The 20036-nt window shown below is 41.0% G+C and overlaps 1 protein-coding gene across 5 annotated transcripts in view; it reads right to left on the bottom strand.

Annotated features, from left to right (window-relative positions):
* ST6GALNAC3 (ST6 N-acetylgalactosaminide alpha-2,6-sialyltransferase 3) overlaps positions 1-20036 on the bottom strand; it is a 535914-nt gene that overhangs the window by 392616 nt on the left and 123262 nt on the right. Inside the window, exon 1 of one of the 5 annotated variants that reach the window (XM_045036035.1) lies at positions 6687-7010. The exons of 1 other annotated variant lie outside the window; for it this stretch is intronic. In XM_045036035.1, the coding sequence (XP_044891970.1) occupies positions 6687-6851 (165 nt within the window). In that variant the 5' untranslated portion in view covers positions 6852-7010. Of the gene's footprint in view, positions 1-6686; positions 7011-20036 lie in introns of those variants that run through there. 3 more of the 5 variants (XM_019837263.3, XM_019837262.3, XM_006934850.5) reach the window with 3 other exon arrangements.

Here is a 20036-nt window from a genome sequence, read left to right as displayed (position 1 = left end):
TATGCATAACTTCACAATTCACTCTTTTCTGTCTCTAGTATCTCACCAAAAATACAAAGTTAGGATAGATCTTCAAGAAATTATGTGTAATCATACCACTGAGTTTCAAGGCAAAAATTTGAGAAGTCTTACCCTGTCCTCAAAATTTTGACAAAATCTATCAGATTATTAAGTGAGCTTTTATGAAATGTGAACCATAGAACCCTCAAAAATTAAGAGAAAATTATATCAAAAAGAAATTAATTGGGAAAATAAAAAAGTTTCTACTCTAGCAGAGTTTGCCATTATAGACTTTCAAGCCAAAATTGTGTTTGCTAATAACAGTAATAAGCTTTGTCTTCATTCACTGATAGATGGTTTCTCTATAACAACTATCATGAGTCACAAGAATGACCCAGGGCTGGGACACACAGCAACTCAGGACTCCAGAGCAAGATTCAGAATCACTCACCAGGGCTCTAGAAATCCAAGTTTCTAATCCCAACTTCCTTAAAACGGGAACTATAACTGGGTTACAGGAAGCAAAGTCTATGTGTCACACAGTTCACTTTCTATTATGGACTTTTACTCAATTACAGAAAGAAAATTGCACACTAACAAATAATTCTGTCATGTGACACACTCTCCACGTCCACTTCTGCAGTTGCCTCATTCCACTTACAAGACATACTTCACGACTTATGGTCAAAGCCCACTCCTCAGAGCTCCTCATCACTATGAAAACCCCCATGTGGTGCTTCTACAGAGTGTATTTCTGTACACAGGGAAAGGCTGCCCTGGAAGGACCCGCTTGGCCCCCAGCACCTGCTTAGTTGCAGAGAAAACCTAGGAGAACACACCAGGCAGAGGTCTCACATCTACAAGCCCAGAGATTTGCATCTGTATCCATGCTGCGTCTGCCCCAGGATTCCATGGGACCTCCAAAACATTTCATGAGTCCTAAATACTTCAGGCTTCCCTGGGTTTTCTAGGATAACAAAAAGAACAAAGTCCCAAACTTAAGGAGGGGGCTAGGAAATAGCTAAAATCTTAATACCAGACAGCTAAAGGCAGAGCAGGATCAGCCATACACCGTTATCATCATACACTTATCACGTTATCATGTGCCAGGTACCCAATGAGGTGCAAATGTGAAGCACTTCTTCTCACTGAGTCACTCCAAGCAACTTCCTCAGCAGGAATTAGTATCTCCTTTTGCAAAGAAGGAACTGAGTCTCAGAAAGTCTGAATCACAAAGCTAGTCCCAGTTCCTTCACTTACTATGTGACCTTGAGCAATGTATTACATAAAAATCTCAAGGCACACTTTCCATAGCCATAAAAGGGAGACAATAATATTATCTACATCATAGAATTGTTATAAGGACTAAATGTAAAATGCATGCAAATCCCTTAGTGCCCGATACGGTAAATGACTAAGAACTATAAGTAGCAGAAGTAATTGTTATCTACAGTAAAAAAAAAAAAAAAAAAAAAAAAAAAAAAGAAAAAAAAAGAAAAAAAAGACAAAGAAAAAAAACAATAATAATGGTAGCAGTGATAACCAATATTCCTATATGGAAATATGGAATGGCAGAGCTAGGATTCAAATATAGGTTTTTCTGATTCTAAAGACCTTGCTCTTAATTCTTCCAACTGCAATATAGTACTTAGCTAACAGGAATCAAGATGCATGAATGGATGGATGAAGGGAAGGGAGAGAAGGAGGGAGGGAGGAAGAGCAAAGGAAGAAGAGGAGAGAGGAGGAAAGAAGAAGGAGGTGGGTAAGAAAAAGTCAATAAATATTTGATAAATACTGATATATATATGTATATATATACATATATATATATACATACAGAATTGTTTTCTTTCTGTATGTGTATATATATATGTGTGTGTGTGTGTATATATATATATATATATATATATATATATATATACACATATACATACAGAATTGTTTTCTTCAGGAAGTGGTAGTCAGCTTTCTTTATTTCAAAGAGGTAATATGCACATGTTGCATTAGTTCTTTAAGCCAGGTATCTTATAGACATATTGGTTTCCTCATCACTGTACCTCCAGCCCCAAGCACAGAATCCGAGACACCAAAGGTACTCAATAAATATCTGTTGACAGAATTTCCTCTCAAAGGAGATTTTGATGAGATCAGACATCTAGGTCTGATGTACATCTAGGTTCAGGCCTCCAAGGTCTCTGAGCTGGACAGCAGGCTGGAAAGCCTCCCCTTCCTGGAAAGGCCACAGAGCCGCCCTGCCTAAAGAGGTGTGTCCCCCGCACCCCAACCTTCAGGTTGGGCTGTCAGAACCACAGCAAGCCCTGACCTAGGTCTCTTCGAATTTACATTTGCAAAGTGAGGTCTTCAAGTTACAAGGAAGGTGAGAGGTAGTCACCCTGGATGGCAGTGAGGGGGTACTATTGATGCTAAGAATGAAAAATTCAGAAGTCAGTGAAAGGAGGAATAAAGATTTTGCTGGGTATAGGACAATAATTTAGACTATCTGACTGTGATAGAGATAACATATTTCATTCACAAAGCTTTTTCAACCTCCTTCTGGACTATGACTAAAGGAAAAATCTCCTTCCAAAAATGAAAGGGATCACAATTTAATTTCCTCTTCTCCTTGAGAAAAACACACAAGAACACAAAACAAAGTAAAAGAGGATTTCTTAAAATTTTCTGTCAATAAAAGAAAGTTATTAAAGAAGCAGAGAGAGGTTTAAGTTTTTCCACAAGGAATTAAAGGATACTATTATGACTTCAAAACTTATGTGTTAAAAGACCTTTGAATTGATAGATTTAATCGTGTATGAAATTAAAATGAGGTGTTATCTTAAAAGGCTGAATTTATTTTAGTACAATTTGGGCATTTTAATATATGCCCAAGGCTGACTGTTTATCAGAGCTGGCATTTTTAAAATAACAAGGGATGATGCTAATATTTTTTTTGTAACAAGATTTGTAATTTATGTAGCAGGAACAACTTAATGTGCCGGTGATTTGTCCTCCTGCATCTGTAATTGATGACAAGGCACTAATTTTTACACATCAAAGAAATTAAGCCTAGCTTTCCTGTGCATTATTGACCTTTACTGTACCCAACGTGGTTCAGAAGAAAGAAATTATACTGCAGTGAAGTTTCGTATTTTCTTTCTGTATTGGATTTCCCTCAACAGTTGCCCAAAAACTGCTAATCAGTAAATAATATTTCGTGTTTAGGGGATGATGTTCCCATTTGATGTGGGGGGAGAAAAGCAAAAAAGAAAAACAGTTTGAAAGTAGTCATTCTGCCCAGATATTACTAAATTTATCATCCAAAGATGCCAGGTAGGTACCTCCTCAACAGGAAGTTTATCCAGGCCAGAACAGAAAAATCAAAACAATTGGTGAGATCCTACAGAAGTAGGTGATCCTGGAGATTTATTTAACAAATATTTCTTGAGCACCTCTGAAAGCCCAGCACTATTCTGGCACTGGGACATATCAGTGCACACTTCTGACAGAAGTCCTGGACAATGTGAGGCTCACTATCTATTAGAGGAAGGCATACAAATTGTGTGTGTGTGTGTGTGTGTGTGTGTGTGTGTGTGTGTGTGTGTGATCTCAGATGGTGACAGAGAAAAACAAAAAAGAATTGGGGATAAAGAATCAAGGGAGAGGCTGTGATTTGAGCAAAAACCTAAGGGAAGTGAGAGTAAACTGTACAGATATCTAGAGAAAAAGTGTCTCAGGATGAAGGAAGGGAATCTCTATCCAGAGATGGAGAACATGCTGGGGAATGGGGCCCTAAGAACGACAATGAGAATAGCATGACTGAGGCAGAGGATGGAAGAGAGAGCAGGAGGTGAGGTCAAGGGTGAAAGAAAACATTCTGATAGTTGAACCCACCCATTAGCCTTTTAAATCCACAATAAAATCTGTGAGGTCTCTGCCAATCTCCAGAATCTGGCAATCCCTCATCTCTAGAAAGCACCATATTCAGCAAGCACTTTTCTACATCCACCTCCTAAAGCTTCTGCTCAGTGGATCCCTGTCCACCTTCTGGAATGACAGGGAGAGGAACTGAATCTAACTTCCTAAGACAGACCAAGCAAGCAATGTCCAAGACTGTTACCTCTTCCTACCGTTCTCTAAGGAAACCAACTTTCCCCTGAATGATACAATTATCAGTCTGCTCACTGTCCTGACACTATTGCCTGAATATATCCCAAGCATGAATGGGGCACTCACAACCTCATGCAGCATGCATTTTTCCATGCAAGTAATATTTATAGACTGTGCAAATATGGAGCAAACAGAAGTAGGCAGGACCTTGCTCAGCCTAGACCAAGGGTTCCCAAACTTGGCTGCACATTAGGATCACTGGGTGGGGGTAGGGGGGTGGGGGGGGGCGGGGGGGCGAGGTTAGACAGGGAAAGTTAAAAATCTCAGTGTCAAAGCTGCATCCCATGCCAATTAAATTAGAATCTCTGGCAAAGGCCCAGTCATCAGCATTTTTAACTTCTCAGGAGCACCAATGTGCAACATTGGGTGCTTTATTCCTATTGCTAAAACTAACTCTGGCAGCCACATCACATGGTGCATGACATTAATTGTTTCTGAAGTCCCCAATTTGTTTGCAAACTGAAGTTAAGCCGCACGTCCTCTGTCCGCTACTGTTGCATTTTTTCCTTTGAGTCAATCAATATAAATCATCGCATTTCTCCTCATTGAACCTTAAAGGATTCGATTTACACTATCTTTTCAGTCTACTGAGGTCCCTCTTAATCTGATTCTTAAAACAGGTATGCCACCCACAAATTCAAGCATATGTCCTCATTGTTGATGGAGGTAGAAACATTGGCTAGGTCAGAATGGAGACTCATAACATTCTACTAGATACCACCTTCAAGGCTTTCTTCATCCTAGCCTTTTATAGCACCATATTTGATATTCACAACAACCCTAAGATGTTAAGTATTATGATGAAGAGGAAACAGTGATTCAGAGAAGTGAAATGATTGCTTGGGATCTCACAGGTTAGGTAGAGGAACCAAGAATGGAAGGTAGGTCTATATCTGATTCCAAGTCTTATGATCTCTTCATTAGCCACTTATGATTATTTAACTACTTGGCAACTCACCCAACTGTCTTATTACTTCAACCATTGCTTCAAAGATAGTATGAGAACTTTCCTCTTCTCTTTTAATAAAACTGAAATGAACAGCATCAAACTTATTTCGCTGATAGTCATTCAACAGATATTTATTGAACACTTTCTATGCTGCAAGCATATTGAAAATATTGAGAACCCAGCAATGAGAAAATAGAGCAAAAATTCCTTTCATGAAGCTTAGATTATGCCAGTCATAGAAGAAAACAAAATGAATCTATCATAACCTAACCTAGGGAACCCTTGATAGCTCCTAATTATCATCATTTCCTTTTATAAGCACTCAGACATCCTCCTTTTGTGATTTACTACACAACCTTTTCTACAATTTATATCACAATAATCTTAAGAACATCTCATGTGCTTAAAAAAACAAAAGCAAAACACAAACAAATAACAATAACAAAACACCATAGTGCCGTTAAAAAAAGAAATCAATTAAGTAATTTTAAGATCTTACTGGCTTTCTTCAGCAATTCATTCTGCCCAGATATTACTAAATTTATCATCCAAAGATGCCAAGTTGAGGTACCTCCTCAACAGGAAGTTTATCTACTTGGCAACTCACCCAACTGTCTTATTACTTCAACCATTGCTTCAAAGATAGTATGAGAACTTTCCTCTTCTCTTTTAATAAAACTGAAATGAACAGCATCAAACTTATTTCGCTGATAGTCAGCGAACATCAAATCTAACAGATAGAAAGGAACTCCAAAGAGCTATACAAGGCAAGAGATTTTATAAACAGAGGGTAACAGAAACAGGGAAGTTGTACTAGGCAAAAAAGGTGATTAGTTATTGCAAGGTTACTTTCCTTTAGGGCATGGGAGAGGTGTATGAGACAGATGAGATGATCTGATGATTAGATCAGATGATTCCTGATTGACTTGTTTAAGATCCATTTCTGAGAGAGCTGAAATTGTACTTAAGTTTAGGTTTGAAGATGTAGGCTTAGCATAAGTGACTCCATTCTGGGTCTACTGTCTGGTTTTGAAAAGTGCTTTTAAATATATAGTAGTGAGAGAAAACCTAAAAATGTGGTTGCATCATGAAAAAGATGAAAATATCAAAGCTAGCTGTCTGTACCAGTGCTAACAGAACTTTCAACAATGATGACAATGTTCTATATCTCTGTTGTCCAGCATGGTAGCCACTACCCACATGTGACCACCACACACATGAAATGTGGCTCCTGTGACTGAGGAAATAAACTGTTAATTTTATTTACTTTAAATGGTAACATATGACTAATGGCTACCATAATAGACCACACAACTCTCAGGGAACCCAGGTGATAAAATGACTACCTCTCAAAGAGAGGATTGGGGCGGGGGGGTGGGGGACACAAAACAACTTATAAACTCACTCTTTACGGCCTTTGGTAATTACTTTTTCTTGGGTTTCTTTCAAAACAATCCTGAGAGGCAAGCAGTTCATTAATACAGTCATAAAAAGTATGCATTCATGTAAGAACTAAAACAAATTATGTGGTAGTCATACATGGAACTCATATGCTTTGACTGTGCAAACACACCTCTTTCATGGGATTTTCACAATTAAGAACATGTGCCTGAATTGGTGTCTGCCTTCCCTCCATCAGATGGTGATGGCCACCAGAGGTAGATGTTCTCGTCTTCTGGGTTATATCCAGAGAAAGTAGGCTCCTAAAGATTTTAGAGGTAGAACAAACACCTGGCATGACTCACCTCTCTAAGACATTGTGTATTTATTTGTTGTTTTAGTGTGCATGTGATTTTACAAGATTTCTGACATACGCTCAATTGGCCCGTAAGTTAGCACATCCCTGGGATTCCACTAGGAATAAGTAGAGCAAAAGAAGTATGCTCTTTTTTTTTAAGTTTATGTATTTATTTTGAGAGAGAGAGAGAGAGAAACAGAAAGAGAGAGAAAGAGAGAGAGAGAGAAAGTGGGGGAGGGACAGAGAGAGAAGTAGAGAGAGAATCCTTTCACTTCTGCACTTACAGTGCAGAGCCTGATGTGGGGCTCGAACTCACAAACCATGAGATCATCACCTGAGCCAAAGTCAGATGCTTAACTGACTGAGCCACCCAGGCACCCCAGGAATATGTTCTTAATAGGGCAGACACTGGCACACGTACTTCCATTGGTTACTGTGTTCACTGTTTTCGGGTCAAATATTTTTCTCTGCATAATACTACTGAGAAACAAAACCAAGGTGAAACTTCATTGTTAATTAACACAGGGTAACATAACAACCCCCAAATCAAATTTGGGTGGCTTAAAACACAATAACGATTTATTTCTTGATCACATTACAGTCTCATGTTGGTTGATGAGGGGGCTCTATTCCATGCAGTGTTTCAGAGACCAGCATGCTTCCATCTTATGTCTCCACCAGCCCCTAGGCTTTCCACTGTACCTTCTGCACCCAATCACTGGATAAGGGAAGAGAGAAAATGTGCAGCCTCATGCAGGAGGACTGTTAGGAGCCAAGTTTTGTGTTTTGTTTTTTGTTTTTTTGTTTTTGAGAGAGAGAGCACAAGCAGAGGAGGGGCAGAGAGAGAGGGAGACAAAGAATCTGAAGCAGGCTCCAGGCTCTGAGCTGTCAGCACAGAGCTTGACACGGGGCTTGAACTCACGAACCACAAGATCATGACCTGAGCCAAAGTTGGACGCTCAACTGACTGAGCCACCCAGGTGCCCCAGGAGCCAGGTTTTAAAGTGTTGTATGTCATTCCTACCGAACCCCATTGGCCAGAATTCAACCCAATAGTCCTACTGGACATCAAAGGTAAATGAGATACCCAATTCCAGGTATATGCCCAGGAGGAAAAAGGACAGGAGTCTGGTGAACACATAGCACTGTCTTTGCCACTACCACTAATTTGGATTACTGGGAAACAGTCCAGCCTGAGTTAATGAAGTCATTCATTTACTCATTCAGTTACTCATTTCAAGCATAAGCAGTAGGTTTTGCCATTGGCCAAATGTTTCAAGCACAGAATGTGTCAGACTTTACTAAATAAGTCTCAGCTGTTTTCTTTCTCCCATCCTGTGTCTTTGACCCACCAGTGATACCCACAGATACCATCTAGCCCAGCAAGTAACTGATCAAATAGCACAAATAAAAAATTCATGACCAAGAAAATGGCCCTTATTTCATTAAACTGATAAGCTTCCTTATAACAACCCTGAAACATTTCATGATTAATCCCCAAAGAATTTACATTTTTTTTAGCATGCACCTGCATTTCAACATGGTCTGAAAAAACACCCTCTTCTCATGGAAATCATTTTTACCCCAGAAAAAAAGCTAATGGTTGAATTTGTTCAATATTGAATGGTAGACATGAAAATAAGTTCTGATGATCCCTAAATATTTGGAGATTCAAATAATCAAACCCTCCTCTTCATCATCGTCATTACCAAAATTGCCCATTAATGCTATATACAAGGTGGGTGCTTTTTTCCTGAGACACTAAGGTCTTTACTCCTCTTCATGATCCAGTTCCCAGGAATCGAAACTCTAAAACATCGGGAAGTATTTTTCAAATGATCAAAAAAGAGAAGCTGCCAAAATAAGTCTCTTGATTAAAAATCAACATGATTACTACAAGCACAGGCTGGGGGCCAAGCCTGCCAAGCCCTTCGAGAATGCTGCTTAGGGGACAAATACGGTCCAGAAAACACCAATTTAATTTTAACAAAATGAGATTGCCTGGAAGCATTTCACTATATTTAACATAGGGGAGCAGTTTCCAAAAATGAGGCTTAGATTTTTTGGATATAACAATTAGGACACCATCTAAGGGGCAGGATCCAAAGTGTAATTATTGCTAAATGGAGTGTTTCTCTGAGGGTGGAAACGAAGTCTTTAACATGGCTGCATGAGCCCAAATGGACGGAAAAGGTATCACTAAAATGTTGTTGTTTTATTATCCACTGGATTTGTTCAAATGAGAAAGTCCAGGAAGTGTGGGTTACTATGGAGTGAATTGTGTCCTCCCAAAATGCATAGGTTGAAGTCCTAACGCCCAAGGTGATGCCAAGGTATTTGGAGATGGGGCCTTAATTAAAGTTGAATGGGGCCACAAAAGCAGGGCCTTAATCCAACTGGTGTTCTTACGAGAAAAGAAAGAGACTCCAGGAGTGCACAGAGAAAGAGAGCCATGTGAAGACACAGGGAGAAAGCAGCCATCTCTGAGCCAAGGAGAGAGGACTCACCAGAAACCAACCTTGCCAGCACTTTGATTTGAGACACCCAGCCTCCAGAACTGTGAGAAATAAGCCTCTGTTACTTAAGCCACCCAGTCTGTGGTATTTTATTCTGGCACCTCTGGTGGACTAATACAAAAACGAGTACAGAAAGTTTTAGGCCACATTAGTACAGATGTCCAGGTGAACAGATACATTCAGTGCAATGTAGAAAAGGTCCAAGTCATAGATCTGTGAACAAAGGGCAACATCAAGAAATGTTTGCTGAATGAAATTGTACTATCCTTTCAGCATAGTAGTCAGAGAAAGGGTATTTATGGTTAACATAAGGAAAACAATAAAAAGCCTAAGGTACATGCAGCTCTCAGATACAACTACAGTGTGGCAAAGAAGGCTGCCAAGTCATTATACTGTTGACTTCCAGAAAATGCCATCCCGACTCTAAGTGGGGCTGCTCCGGGCACTGACCAAACTCGGTGGAAAATGGAGGCTGGCTTGTCAGAGTCCCTGGGGACAAGGTTATCTTAATAGAGCTAGGTTGCCTGAATACAACCTGGGGCAGCAATTGCCTAGGGAGCATGGAACTCAGCAGGCAAGGGTGTTTCAGGGGCTACACAGGCTAAAATCAGATCTATAGCACTGACTGCAAGTACCCTATTCAGTAAAGAATAACTGAGGGAACGTAATAAATCATGCTGGGCATGTAAAATGCTAGCAAATGCCAAGCGGTTCTTTAACAACTTTTAAACCATTTCTTTTAGCTTCTAATGACTTCCTTCATCTTGGAGAACTTCAAGATCCCAGGTGGGTAAGCATATCTCAGCCCTCCACAAAAAACACCATCACCTCTTCTTCCATCTTTTTGTCTGAAGACACCCAGCCAAGTTAGAGCAGACCAGCTGCTGGCCCATATGACACCTTTGTGCATATTAGGAAAAGGCCCCTTCCTTGGGGATGCAGCCATGCACCAGGTGCACGACTTGGCTGGGGAAGCCCACACTGGCAGTCACCCCGCCCCCCACTTGGCCCCTTGGCCCAGCTCACTTGACTAGGATGCAATCTGCACAACCATATGAGATGCTCTGATGTAAAAGAGTTTGTGAAGCCTCATGAGCCACTGTGCTCATAACAGTAAAAAGCCCGTGCTTTTACTTACAGCACAAGCTCAGTGGCTGCAAGAAGCATTCCAAGTGCAATGGATACAGGACAGAAGCAGCTATTATAATGGGCACAAATCATGAATCTGCTCTCAAGACAATGCATCTTAGCAATTTACCAAGTGAACATTAGACTATCAGCACAGCAAATTCTAAGAAATCTTTGAATATGGAAGAATCAAATAATAAAATGCCCGAGAAAGCTCTCACACGTAAGCAAAGTGAGCCACTAAACACAAAAGCTTTGAGAAGTACAAAAGATAAATTCTTCTCTAAAGATGAAGCACAGGAGGTTTCTGAGACCAAAGAAACTCAAAACTGGGCCAAGAAGAATTAAGGAAAACACCATTGAGAGAGAGAGAGACAGAGAGACAGAGAGAGAGAGAGGGCAGAAGAGACACAGAGAGAAACCCCATAAAATCCTTATCAGCACTAATTGTCTCAAGAAATAGGAAGGGGGTGGCTATAGAACACTCGAAGAGCACATTTAATGTGAAAAACATTTATGATGTATATTATTCCAAGTAAAATGAACGGAAAATGGTGGAGGCGGATGTTAAAAAGAAAAGACAAAAAGTAAACCAATAATTACTTTAAAATCCCCATCATCAGGGTCACCTGCATGGCTCAGTCAGTTAAGTGTCCAACTTCAGCTCAGGTCATGATCTCATGGTTTGTGAGTTCAAGCCCCCCACATCAGGCTCTCTGTGGTCAGCGCAGAGCCCACTTTGGATCTTCTGTCCCTCTCTCTCTCTGCCCCTCCTCCCCACACTCTCTCTCTCAAAAATAAATAAACATGTTTTTTAAAAATCCCCATCATCACAATGGAAAGAGAATCCTGTTACATACAATATAGGCACTCAGATCCAAGCGGAGGATAAGAATCAGAGACAGGAGCAATGACACACACTACCTTTCCCAACCCACATATGATGGACTTCTACTTGAGCCCACTCCTAGCCTTTTGAGGAGGGACTCAATGGCTTCACAGAAAACATCCCCCAAATGCCTCCCTCAGAAAGTTAGACTGAAGGTCTTGAATTTCATCTAAAGTGGCAATTCCACTGTAGGAGCCAGACCCTGGAAGGCAGAGGTGCATGGTTTGAGTCTATGTTCTGCTTCCAGTAAGTTGTAACCCACTAGATGCTAATCCTCTCATAGACCAATCCTCCAACCAAATGTCTTGTTTGGAGCTTTTGTTGCTCAAGCAGGCATGACATAACAGTGGCTAAATTTCTGTGATACCTGCTATGGTCTGCATGTTTGTGTCTCCACCAAAATTCATATGTTGAAATCCTAACCTTCAAAGATCATGGCATTTGGAGGTGGGGGTTGGGGGAGGTGCTGAAGTCATGAGTATGGAACCCTCATGAATGAGATCAGTGACTTATAAAAGAGGCTCCAAAGATATCTCTTCCCCTTCTGTTACGTGAGGATATAGTGAAAAGTCTGCAACCCAGAAGAGAGCCTTCATCCAACCATAATCGTACCCTGATCTTGGACTCCAGCCTTCAGAACTGTGAGAAATAAAGTTCTGTTGTTTATAAGCTACCCAATCTGGGGGATTTTGTTACAGCAGCCCAGTGGGACTAAGACAATGTCCTATTTTGCAAAGCATTCTGATATACAAATCATTGTCTTTATAGTCATCAGGACCACCTGCAATCTGCCCATGTGCCTCGGGCCTAGAGATGCTCCCTCGAGGAAGCCAAGGTCAGCCTTCAGGAGGACAAACCCAGAGAAGAAGTCCCAGCAGGATGCGAGATGCTGAAACGGCTATCTGGGTGTACAGGTCCAGGGTCTTGGGTCCCTGTGGTATAGAGGGATAGCATTGTTTCCAGGAGAGCTTTCTCCCAGGCTCTGGGGACTCCTCATGGTGGGGAGTAGATGGGACCAAGCACTAAAGTGAGTCCCTCTGCAGCATAGGGGCAGGACTCAGGGCCTGGTTCTTCTTGCCCAGGTCTAAGGACAGTACAGCTTCTTTATGAAGCAGGTTCCAAGGTCATTTTATATGTTAGGCTTGTTGGAGCATTTAAGGTGAAATTTTTTTGGGGGGGGGACAGAGAGAGACAGAGCATGAACGGGGGAGGGGCAGAGAGAGAGGGAGACACAGAATTGGAAACAGGCTCCAGGCTCCGAGCCATCAGCCCAGAGCCTGACGCGGGGCTCGAACTTACGGACTGCGAGATCGTGACCTGGCTGAAGTCGGACGCTTAACCGACTGCGCCACCCAGGCGCCCCTAAGGTGAAAATTTAACAGTCAGTAAAGAATATGGGCCTATGGGGAATCAACACTAGAAAGAAGATAAATTCAACACTCCTTTTTTAGCATCAATTTGAAAGGGGGGCAGGTAACGACCCTTACTGGATATTCTCCCAAATGCTGCTAAAGTCCCATGTACAGGACCAGAGGGAACATATGGTGAGGTGGTGCAGCCCAGGGTTTGGTGGGTTGGGTGGGAGGGCAAGTGAGCTGGACACCATCAAAAGACGCACAGGGTCTGGAGCAAGACTGCCCCCCTATCAATCATTGGCCAACTGGGCCATTTGGGTTTCTAATTTGTAAAACGGGGCTAGCATCTACTTTACAGAACTGCTAGGAAAATTAAATGAGACTAATTGGGTAAAATGCTCAGCACAGGCACTCAATAAATAGAGGTTGTTATTGCTAGTTACCAAAACGACAGAAAGAGGAACCAGAAGTCGAAAATAATGGATTGACAACACCCTCCTAATATGTGGTAGAAGCCACCTGAGGCTTCCTTCTTTGGGAATTCTTAAGAAATGTCAATGGGATGAAAAATAAAACAACATATTGCTTCCTCAAGGGGAACAAGCACTGCTCCATGATATATTGTGTAATGCTGCTAATTTAGGGGAATGAAAAGTACTAAATCTGTCATATAGAGAAAGACAGGTTAACCTGAGCAAGGTGAATGGAGTCATTTTGCTGGAAGTAACCGTTTAAGTATGAGTTTAGTGGCCCAATAGAAATACGTTTACTGTTACAATTGTTGTTAATAACCGTCACCACCTATTGAGTGCTTTCTAAATGCCAGCACTCTGCTAACTGTGAACATTAGTGCTACGCCTTACACATCTCTGAAAGGTACACATGTATTTAGTTTTGCTCGAAATATTAAGTCTTCTGCCTAAAGCCATGCAACTGGAAAGTGGCAGGGGCTGGATTCAAATCCAGAAATAACTCCAATGACCATATTCCTTCTATCACCCCCATTCCAAAACCTAGTGGAGAATTGAGAGCCACTAGCCTTCAGCTGTCTCAAGCTGACAACAGACAAGGCATGATGATACTCATCATAAAAGGTGGTATTATTTTCTGTGCTGCTCCCCTTACTTCCAAGGATTCCTTAACTGTGGCCTCATGGAACTTCATCATGTAAAACCTCAGGATTATTTTATGGTCTCATTTTTCTGTTTCTTGAAATATAACCCTCTAGAGTCCAAAGACCATGTCACACACTTTGTTATACCCTTCTCAGTAGCTAGCACCAAGCCATAACATAGAAGGAGCTCAAGAAATATCATTTGAATAAGTGAATGATGTCCTAAGAGGGAAGTAATGTAAGAACAAAATTGGGAAAATATAATGGTGATGGCTAGGGTGAGAAACATAAAGGCAACATCAATTTATTCCAAGATGGAAAATAATACTGACATTTGCTGTTTGGGGATCCATGGTCTAATCTCCTTTAACGTCCCTAGTGCTTAATCTGTCAGTCACCACACACAGATTTAGTACTTACTGCCAGGTATTCATTCTCAATTCTTTGAAGCATAAAATCGGCAGCATCGGATAATATAGCTGTGGAAATGCTTTTGATTTCTTTGGGAGAAAAAAATATATGCACTTTCATTATTTCTCACTCCCATTGTAGATTTCCCTCCTCTTTGACCACGTAAAAGTAGCAGTAAGTGTCCAATTCATAAATGCACACTAACTTTCCTTCATAGGATGCCAGATAGGATGAACAAGATGTTCTTTGGAAAAGGGGCTCAGGTGTCTGGCTGGCACATCAGCAGGGTCACATCCTCTCCTCATCCCTGGTATCAGATCCACCACTCTTTGAGATTAGTCTTCTGTAGAACGCAATGAGCCAGGGACTCACCTGTGCTTTGGGGAACACTGAGCAGGGAAGGTGGTAGACGGGGAGGTGTAGTGGCCTGCCCACCATTAGGAAGGCAAAATGGGAGACCAGAGATTACCAATGTACACGGGGCCCCTTCTTCTAAAGCAGTCACTTTCTGCAGCATTGACATTGCAGGGCATTTGGAAGACAGGGAGCTCTTCACTCATGCAGAATACCATGGAGATACTGATGTAACATGCTTAACGTAATTGCATAAATGCTGTGGGCCCAAATCACATCGAAACTGGCCAAGCCTTCACTCAGCACACATTTAATAAATGCTGATTCTGTGCCAAGCATTGTGCTAGGGTATTGAGAATATAAAGACAAGGATGAGAACCTGCCTGCCTTAAAGGGTCCCACCGTCCAGGCAACAAAAGATGATGGGAATAACAGCAGTAGTAGGGAAGTTAGAGAATTGCTAATATTTACTGAGTGCTCACTCTGTGCCCAGCGTTGTCCTAAGTGCCTTTACATAAGCCACTCCATTCACATGGGTATAAGAACCCTATGAGTTAAGAAGCTGTGATTATATAATATTCCAAGGCTATTGGTACTCTGATGGAGTACTATGGAAATCCAAAGAACTCTCCAACAGCATCTCTCGTTCAACTTTCTTAAAGTTCTATCAAGTAAATCTCCCCACATCCCATCCAAAAAGATGGCTATTGCCTGATTTCGGCATTAAGACACACGTTCTACAATATGGGACTTTCTGAATAGTGTACATTTGGGAAAAATGATCCTGGATATCCAGGCAATGACTTTCCCCTCTGCCCCCCACCCCCGCCACACACACACTTGTTCCCACCTCCGCAGTAAAATAAAAAGGACTCCTACCATCATAGCCCTGCCAGCCCTGCCAGCCTGGCTCCACCCTACTGCCCCTACAAACAGAAACTAAGCTTGCTTAGAAACCATATTAATGGAGCAGTTCTCAATGTCAACTCTTCCACTTTCGAATTTAGGGTAATTCTGTCAGATAAGAGGATCAAGTTTTAACCTATAATGTAGAACAAATGGTGAAAATGTATGATACAAAAAGGAATTTCCAAGAATTCCTACATCCCCATCTGAATCAGCATGCTAAATACAAATCATTTTTATTTATTCATTAAATATTTACTATTTATATTTTCTTATCATTAATTGCTTTTATTCATTTTTTGGCATTCAAACTTAGACTTTTGTGTACTTTTCCTCAACAGTTTCACAAATTAAGTCACCTTTTCCCCTCATTTGATAGTAATCCTCAGGAGGGCAAGGTCTATACCACTGGTACTACTCCTTCAATGTGCATCAGAATCACTTAGGGAGGTTATAAAACTTACTAACCCCAACCTGATCCCCAGAGCTTTATATAATTGATACTGGGTCATTTTTAGAACTCTCCAGAGCTTGGATCTAGTTCTCACAGGTGGCTGCACACTGGAATCATCTGGGGAGATTTACAAACTACTGATGTATAAGACCCTCTCCAGAGACTATGATTTAATTGATCTGAGTGCTGCCTTCATCGATCTGAGTATGTCCTTCATTGATCTCAATGTGTCCTTCATTGATCTAGGTGCCCTCTATTGATCTAAGTGCCCCTCCTTTGACTTGAGTGCTGCCTTCATTGATATAAGTGTGTCCTTCATTGATCTGAGTGTATCATTCATTTATCTGAGTGCTGCCTCCATTGATCTGAGTGTAGCTTTCATTGATCTGAGTTTATTTAGCCTGGGTCTCAAAATTTTTCTAAAGTTCTCCAGGTGACTACTTTGAAGCCAAGGCTGGGAACAACCTTATATTCCTTTGACATATACCCTAAGACCTAGCCCAGCATTTGCACATGGATGAGAGTCATTAACTTTTTTTTTTAACATATAATAACAGTTTCATTTGAAATATTCTAAACTCTCATTCTACATCTTCCCACAAATTAATCAGGACCAATAAAGTGTAATTACATGTTAAAAGTATTTACTGTGCGTGGATCCCTATAAAGCTAAAGACCTGATTATCTCAGGAAGTATATCCTTACTTGACAGGCAATTGCTTCACAATTAAGATGAACTGAAGAACATTTAGATCTCCGTATTTAACACCAATGGCCCAAAGGGCATGTCAATATATACTTAATAAATCAGTACTTAAAAAATGCAATGCACTAAGGCCACATACAGATGACTTGCCTACATTTTAAGACACTGGGCAGATTTTTCATAGAAAACACTGATCTCAACGTCCAAGGCTGCCTGGTTTCATCAGCATAGAACAGGCAGTCTCTGATTGCAGACACTTCACACTTCCCTCCTCTCATTTCATGTTATGTAATATCACATCTACTTCCATTACCAACAACTTAACCACACATTCTTCAGTACCTCCTGCAGTTTCATGAAAGCCATGACTTGAGGACACTAAGGCAGAAGGACTTGGAAAGGGTGGGGGTGGTCTTCACTCTCACTTGATGCTCAGCCTTATAAAAGCAAAGCTTAGGGCTTCGCCCATATATATTCCCCCTCCAAAACCTTGCAGAAGCCTTACACAAAGAAGGTTCACAATAAATACTTGCGTGAACTTCTTTAAAGCCTTAGAGCTAAATATATAGGTCTGTATTTGCACATATGTCTACACACACACACACACACACACACACACACACACACACACACACACAATACACGCATAATCCATCCATACCACCTTAAAGGACTCCCTTAGAAACATCAATGATTTTCCCCCACTCTCTAGGTAAAGAACATTGCCTTTGAGTTAAACTCGAAGTCAATGGTACATGCATGGCTCTGTCTCTCTGTGTGTCTTCCTTCTATTTGTAGCCAGATAATTCCCCAGATTTGCCCTCTGTGTCCTTCACAGTTATCTCTGACATCGAGTCACTTTACCCATAAGGAGTGCTGAGTCAGTTAATTACCTTTGCTTTAATGGGGATTCCGTTATTTTACCAAGTCAATGCTCCCAGAGCTTTGGGATAGTTAAATTCACTAATGCATTTGCCAATATATTTTACACATGCTGAATGCCGTGTACATGGAGGTTATTAGTAATTATAAACTGGAAATTGCCAATCTGCATCCAAGGACAAATTCTTGCCATTTTGCATGTCTTCCTGTTAGCATCCCAAATGATACTGCTCAAAGGCACTCTACCACCTTTCTGCTGAGACCTCTGACTTCCTCCCATTTTTACCCTTAATTTCCCTCTTACTCTTTTAATTTAGTAGCTCCACAGAAATACAGCTTATTCTTTGTGGTCCTCCTTTTTTGAACAGCGATTTTCTCCCTACAACCTACGTGTTAGATGCCAAAGTAGAGAAACCATTATTTTGTTCTACACTCAAGAGAACTACAAATAATTGTCATCAGCGCCAACTAGCCATACAACCACCTATAAATTCAGTTTCCATCTCAATGATGAATTCTCTTTTGCTTTCAGGTTCTCAGTCTCAACATAAGGATTTAGTAATCTGTGGGGTTTTTCCCTTTCTTTTTCATACACTGCCACATTTTCAAAGGCTACTCTAGCTGGGGTATAGTAGGAGAAGCCTAAAAATTCAAGTATAATGATATTTTTATGTCACTTTTTGTGGTCCTGATAACTTCTGGGTCTCAAAATATTTGTTTTTATTAATTATAACAGCAGCTAATATTGAGCACTTACTTTGTGTCAGTACCAAGCTTTTTACCTGTATTATTTCTCCACCCCATCAACCTGTGTATTATTATTTATTTTAGATTTTTTTAAGTTTATTTATTTTTTAGAGAGGGAGAGACAGAGCACAAGCTGGGCAAAGGCAGAGAGAGAGAGGGAGACACAGAATCCGAAGCAGGCTCCTTCAGGCTCTAGAGCCGGAAGTGGGGCTCGAACTCACAAACTGCAAGATCACGACCTGAGCTGAAGTTGGATGCTTAATCCACTGAGCCACATAGGTGACCCAACCTTGTGTATTATCAACCCAATTTTTTAAACTTTTTAAAAAATTTATTTTAGAGAGAGAGAGACAGCATAAGCAGGGAAGAGAGGCAGAGGGAGAGAGAGAGTCTTAAGCAGGTTTCATACTCAGTGTGGAGCCTGACTCGAGGATTGATCCCACAACCCCAGGATCATGATCTGCACTGAAATCAAGAGTTGGATGCTCAACCAACTAAGCTACCTAGGTGCCCCTAACCCTATTTTAAAAGGCACCCCTAACCCTTGTCTCCTCACATTCATGTTCTCAACACTGCAGCCAAATGATAAAGTGATTTGTCTTAAAACACTAAATAGATCCTATCGCTGCTTTCCACTCCACTCTTCTTCCTTCCCCCATCTATCTCCTTGGAAACATTAATGCTTTCCCACTGACCTTTGAGTAAGGGACAAAATCCTTAACATGACTCTGCACTGGCCCCTATCCATCCTCCAGCTTCAACTCATAACTTCCTCCCATCTCCCTAGTTGTCAGTACTACAGCCAGCCCATTTCCAGCATGCTCCGTGCTCCCTCCTCAAAACCTCCATCTGAAGAGCTACGCTTCACCAACCTCATTCCTCCTTCACCCACTTATTCTCAACAATTCCTTCAGCTCAAGAGTTGCTTAATCAGGGAAGTCTTGCCTAACCTCTCAAAATTCATCTGCTCTATTCTAGCACCAGGACCCTCTCCTCTTCAGCCCTTAACACAGTTGGAATTTGACAACTTGGATTCATACCAGCAAGTGCTAGACAGGCAGCCCTGGAGGTGTGGTTCTGGGGCCAGCATCATCAGCATCATCTGCGAACTTGCTTGAAACACAAATTGTGGGCCCTCACCCCAGAGCCACTAAATCAGAAATGTGGAGGCAGAGTGCAGTAATCTGTGTTAGCAAGCTCTGTAGGTGATTACGATGCAAACTAAAATTGTAGAAGCAATGTAGACTGCAAGCTCCAAGCCAGATTTTTTGGATCATCGATGGATGAATGAATGAATGAATGAATGATGAAAAACCTAAGATTCTGAAAGGTTAAATAACTTGTCCCAAATCAAAGATCCAACAAGTAACAAAATCAAGAAATATGACCCTTTATCACCAATTTTGCAACTATTTTTCTTCTTTTCCAAGAAATAGCACTCACTCATATTTCCACTGAATAAAACTTGGACCATCTTCTTGGATTTCCGTCTCCCTGACATATTTTTCTGTACATGCTCATTTATAAGGACACTTACAGGATATCACTTATGAGAACACAGTAAGGGTACCTAAGAGTTCCTAAGACCCTTACTTTGGGATTCTAAAGGCCATACCAGGATGATATGACTTGAGATTGTAAAAGTCACCTTACAAGGTTTTAATTAAATAAGCATAACTGACATTTAGAAAATAAAAACAAGCCACATAAAAACCAATATGAT

The sequence above is a fragment of the Felis catus genome, chromosome C1, assembly GCF_018350175.1.
Source record: "Felis catus isolate Fca126 chromosome C1, F.catus_Fca126_mat1.0, whole genome shotgun sequence".
NCBI lineage: Eukaryota > Metazoa > Chordata > Mammalia > Carnivora > Felidae > Felis > Felis catus.
The sequence above is the reverse complement of the archived record's forward strand: the minus strand, read 5'-3'. Positions and strand labels throughout refer to the sequence as shown.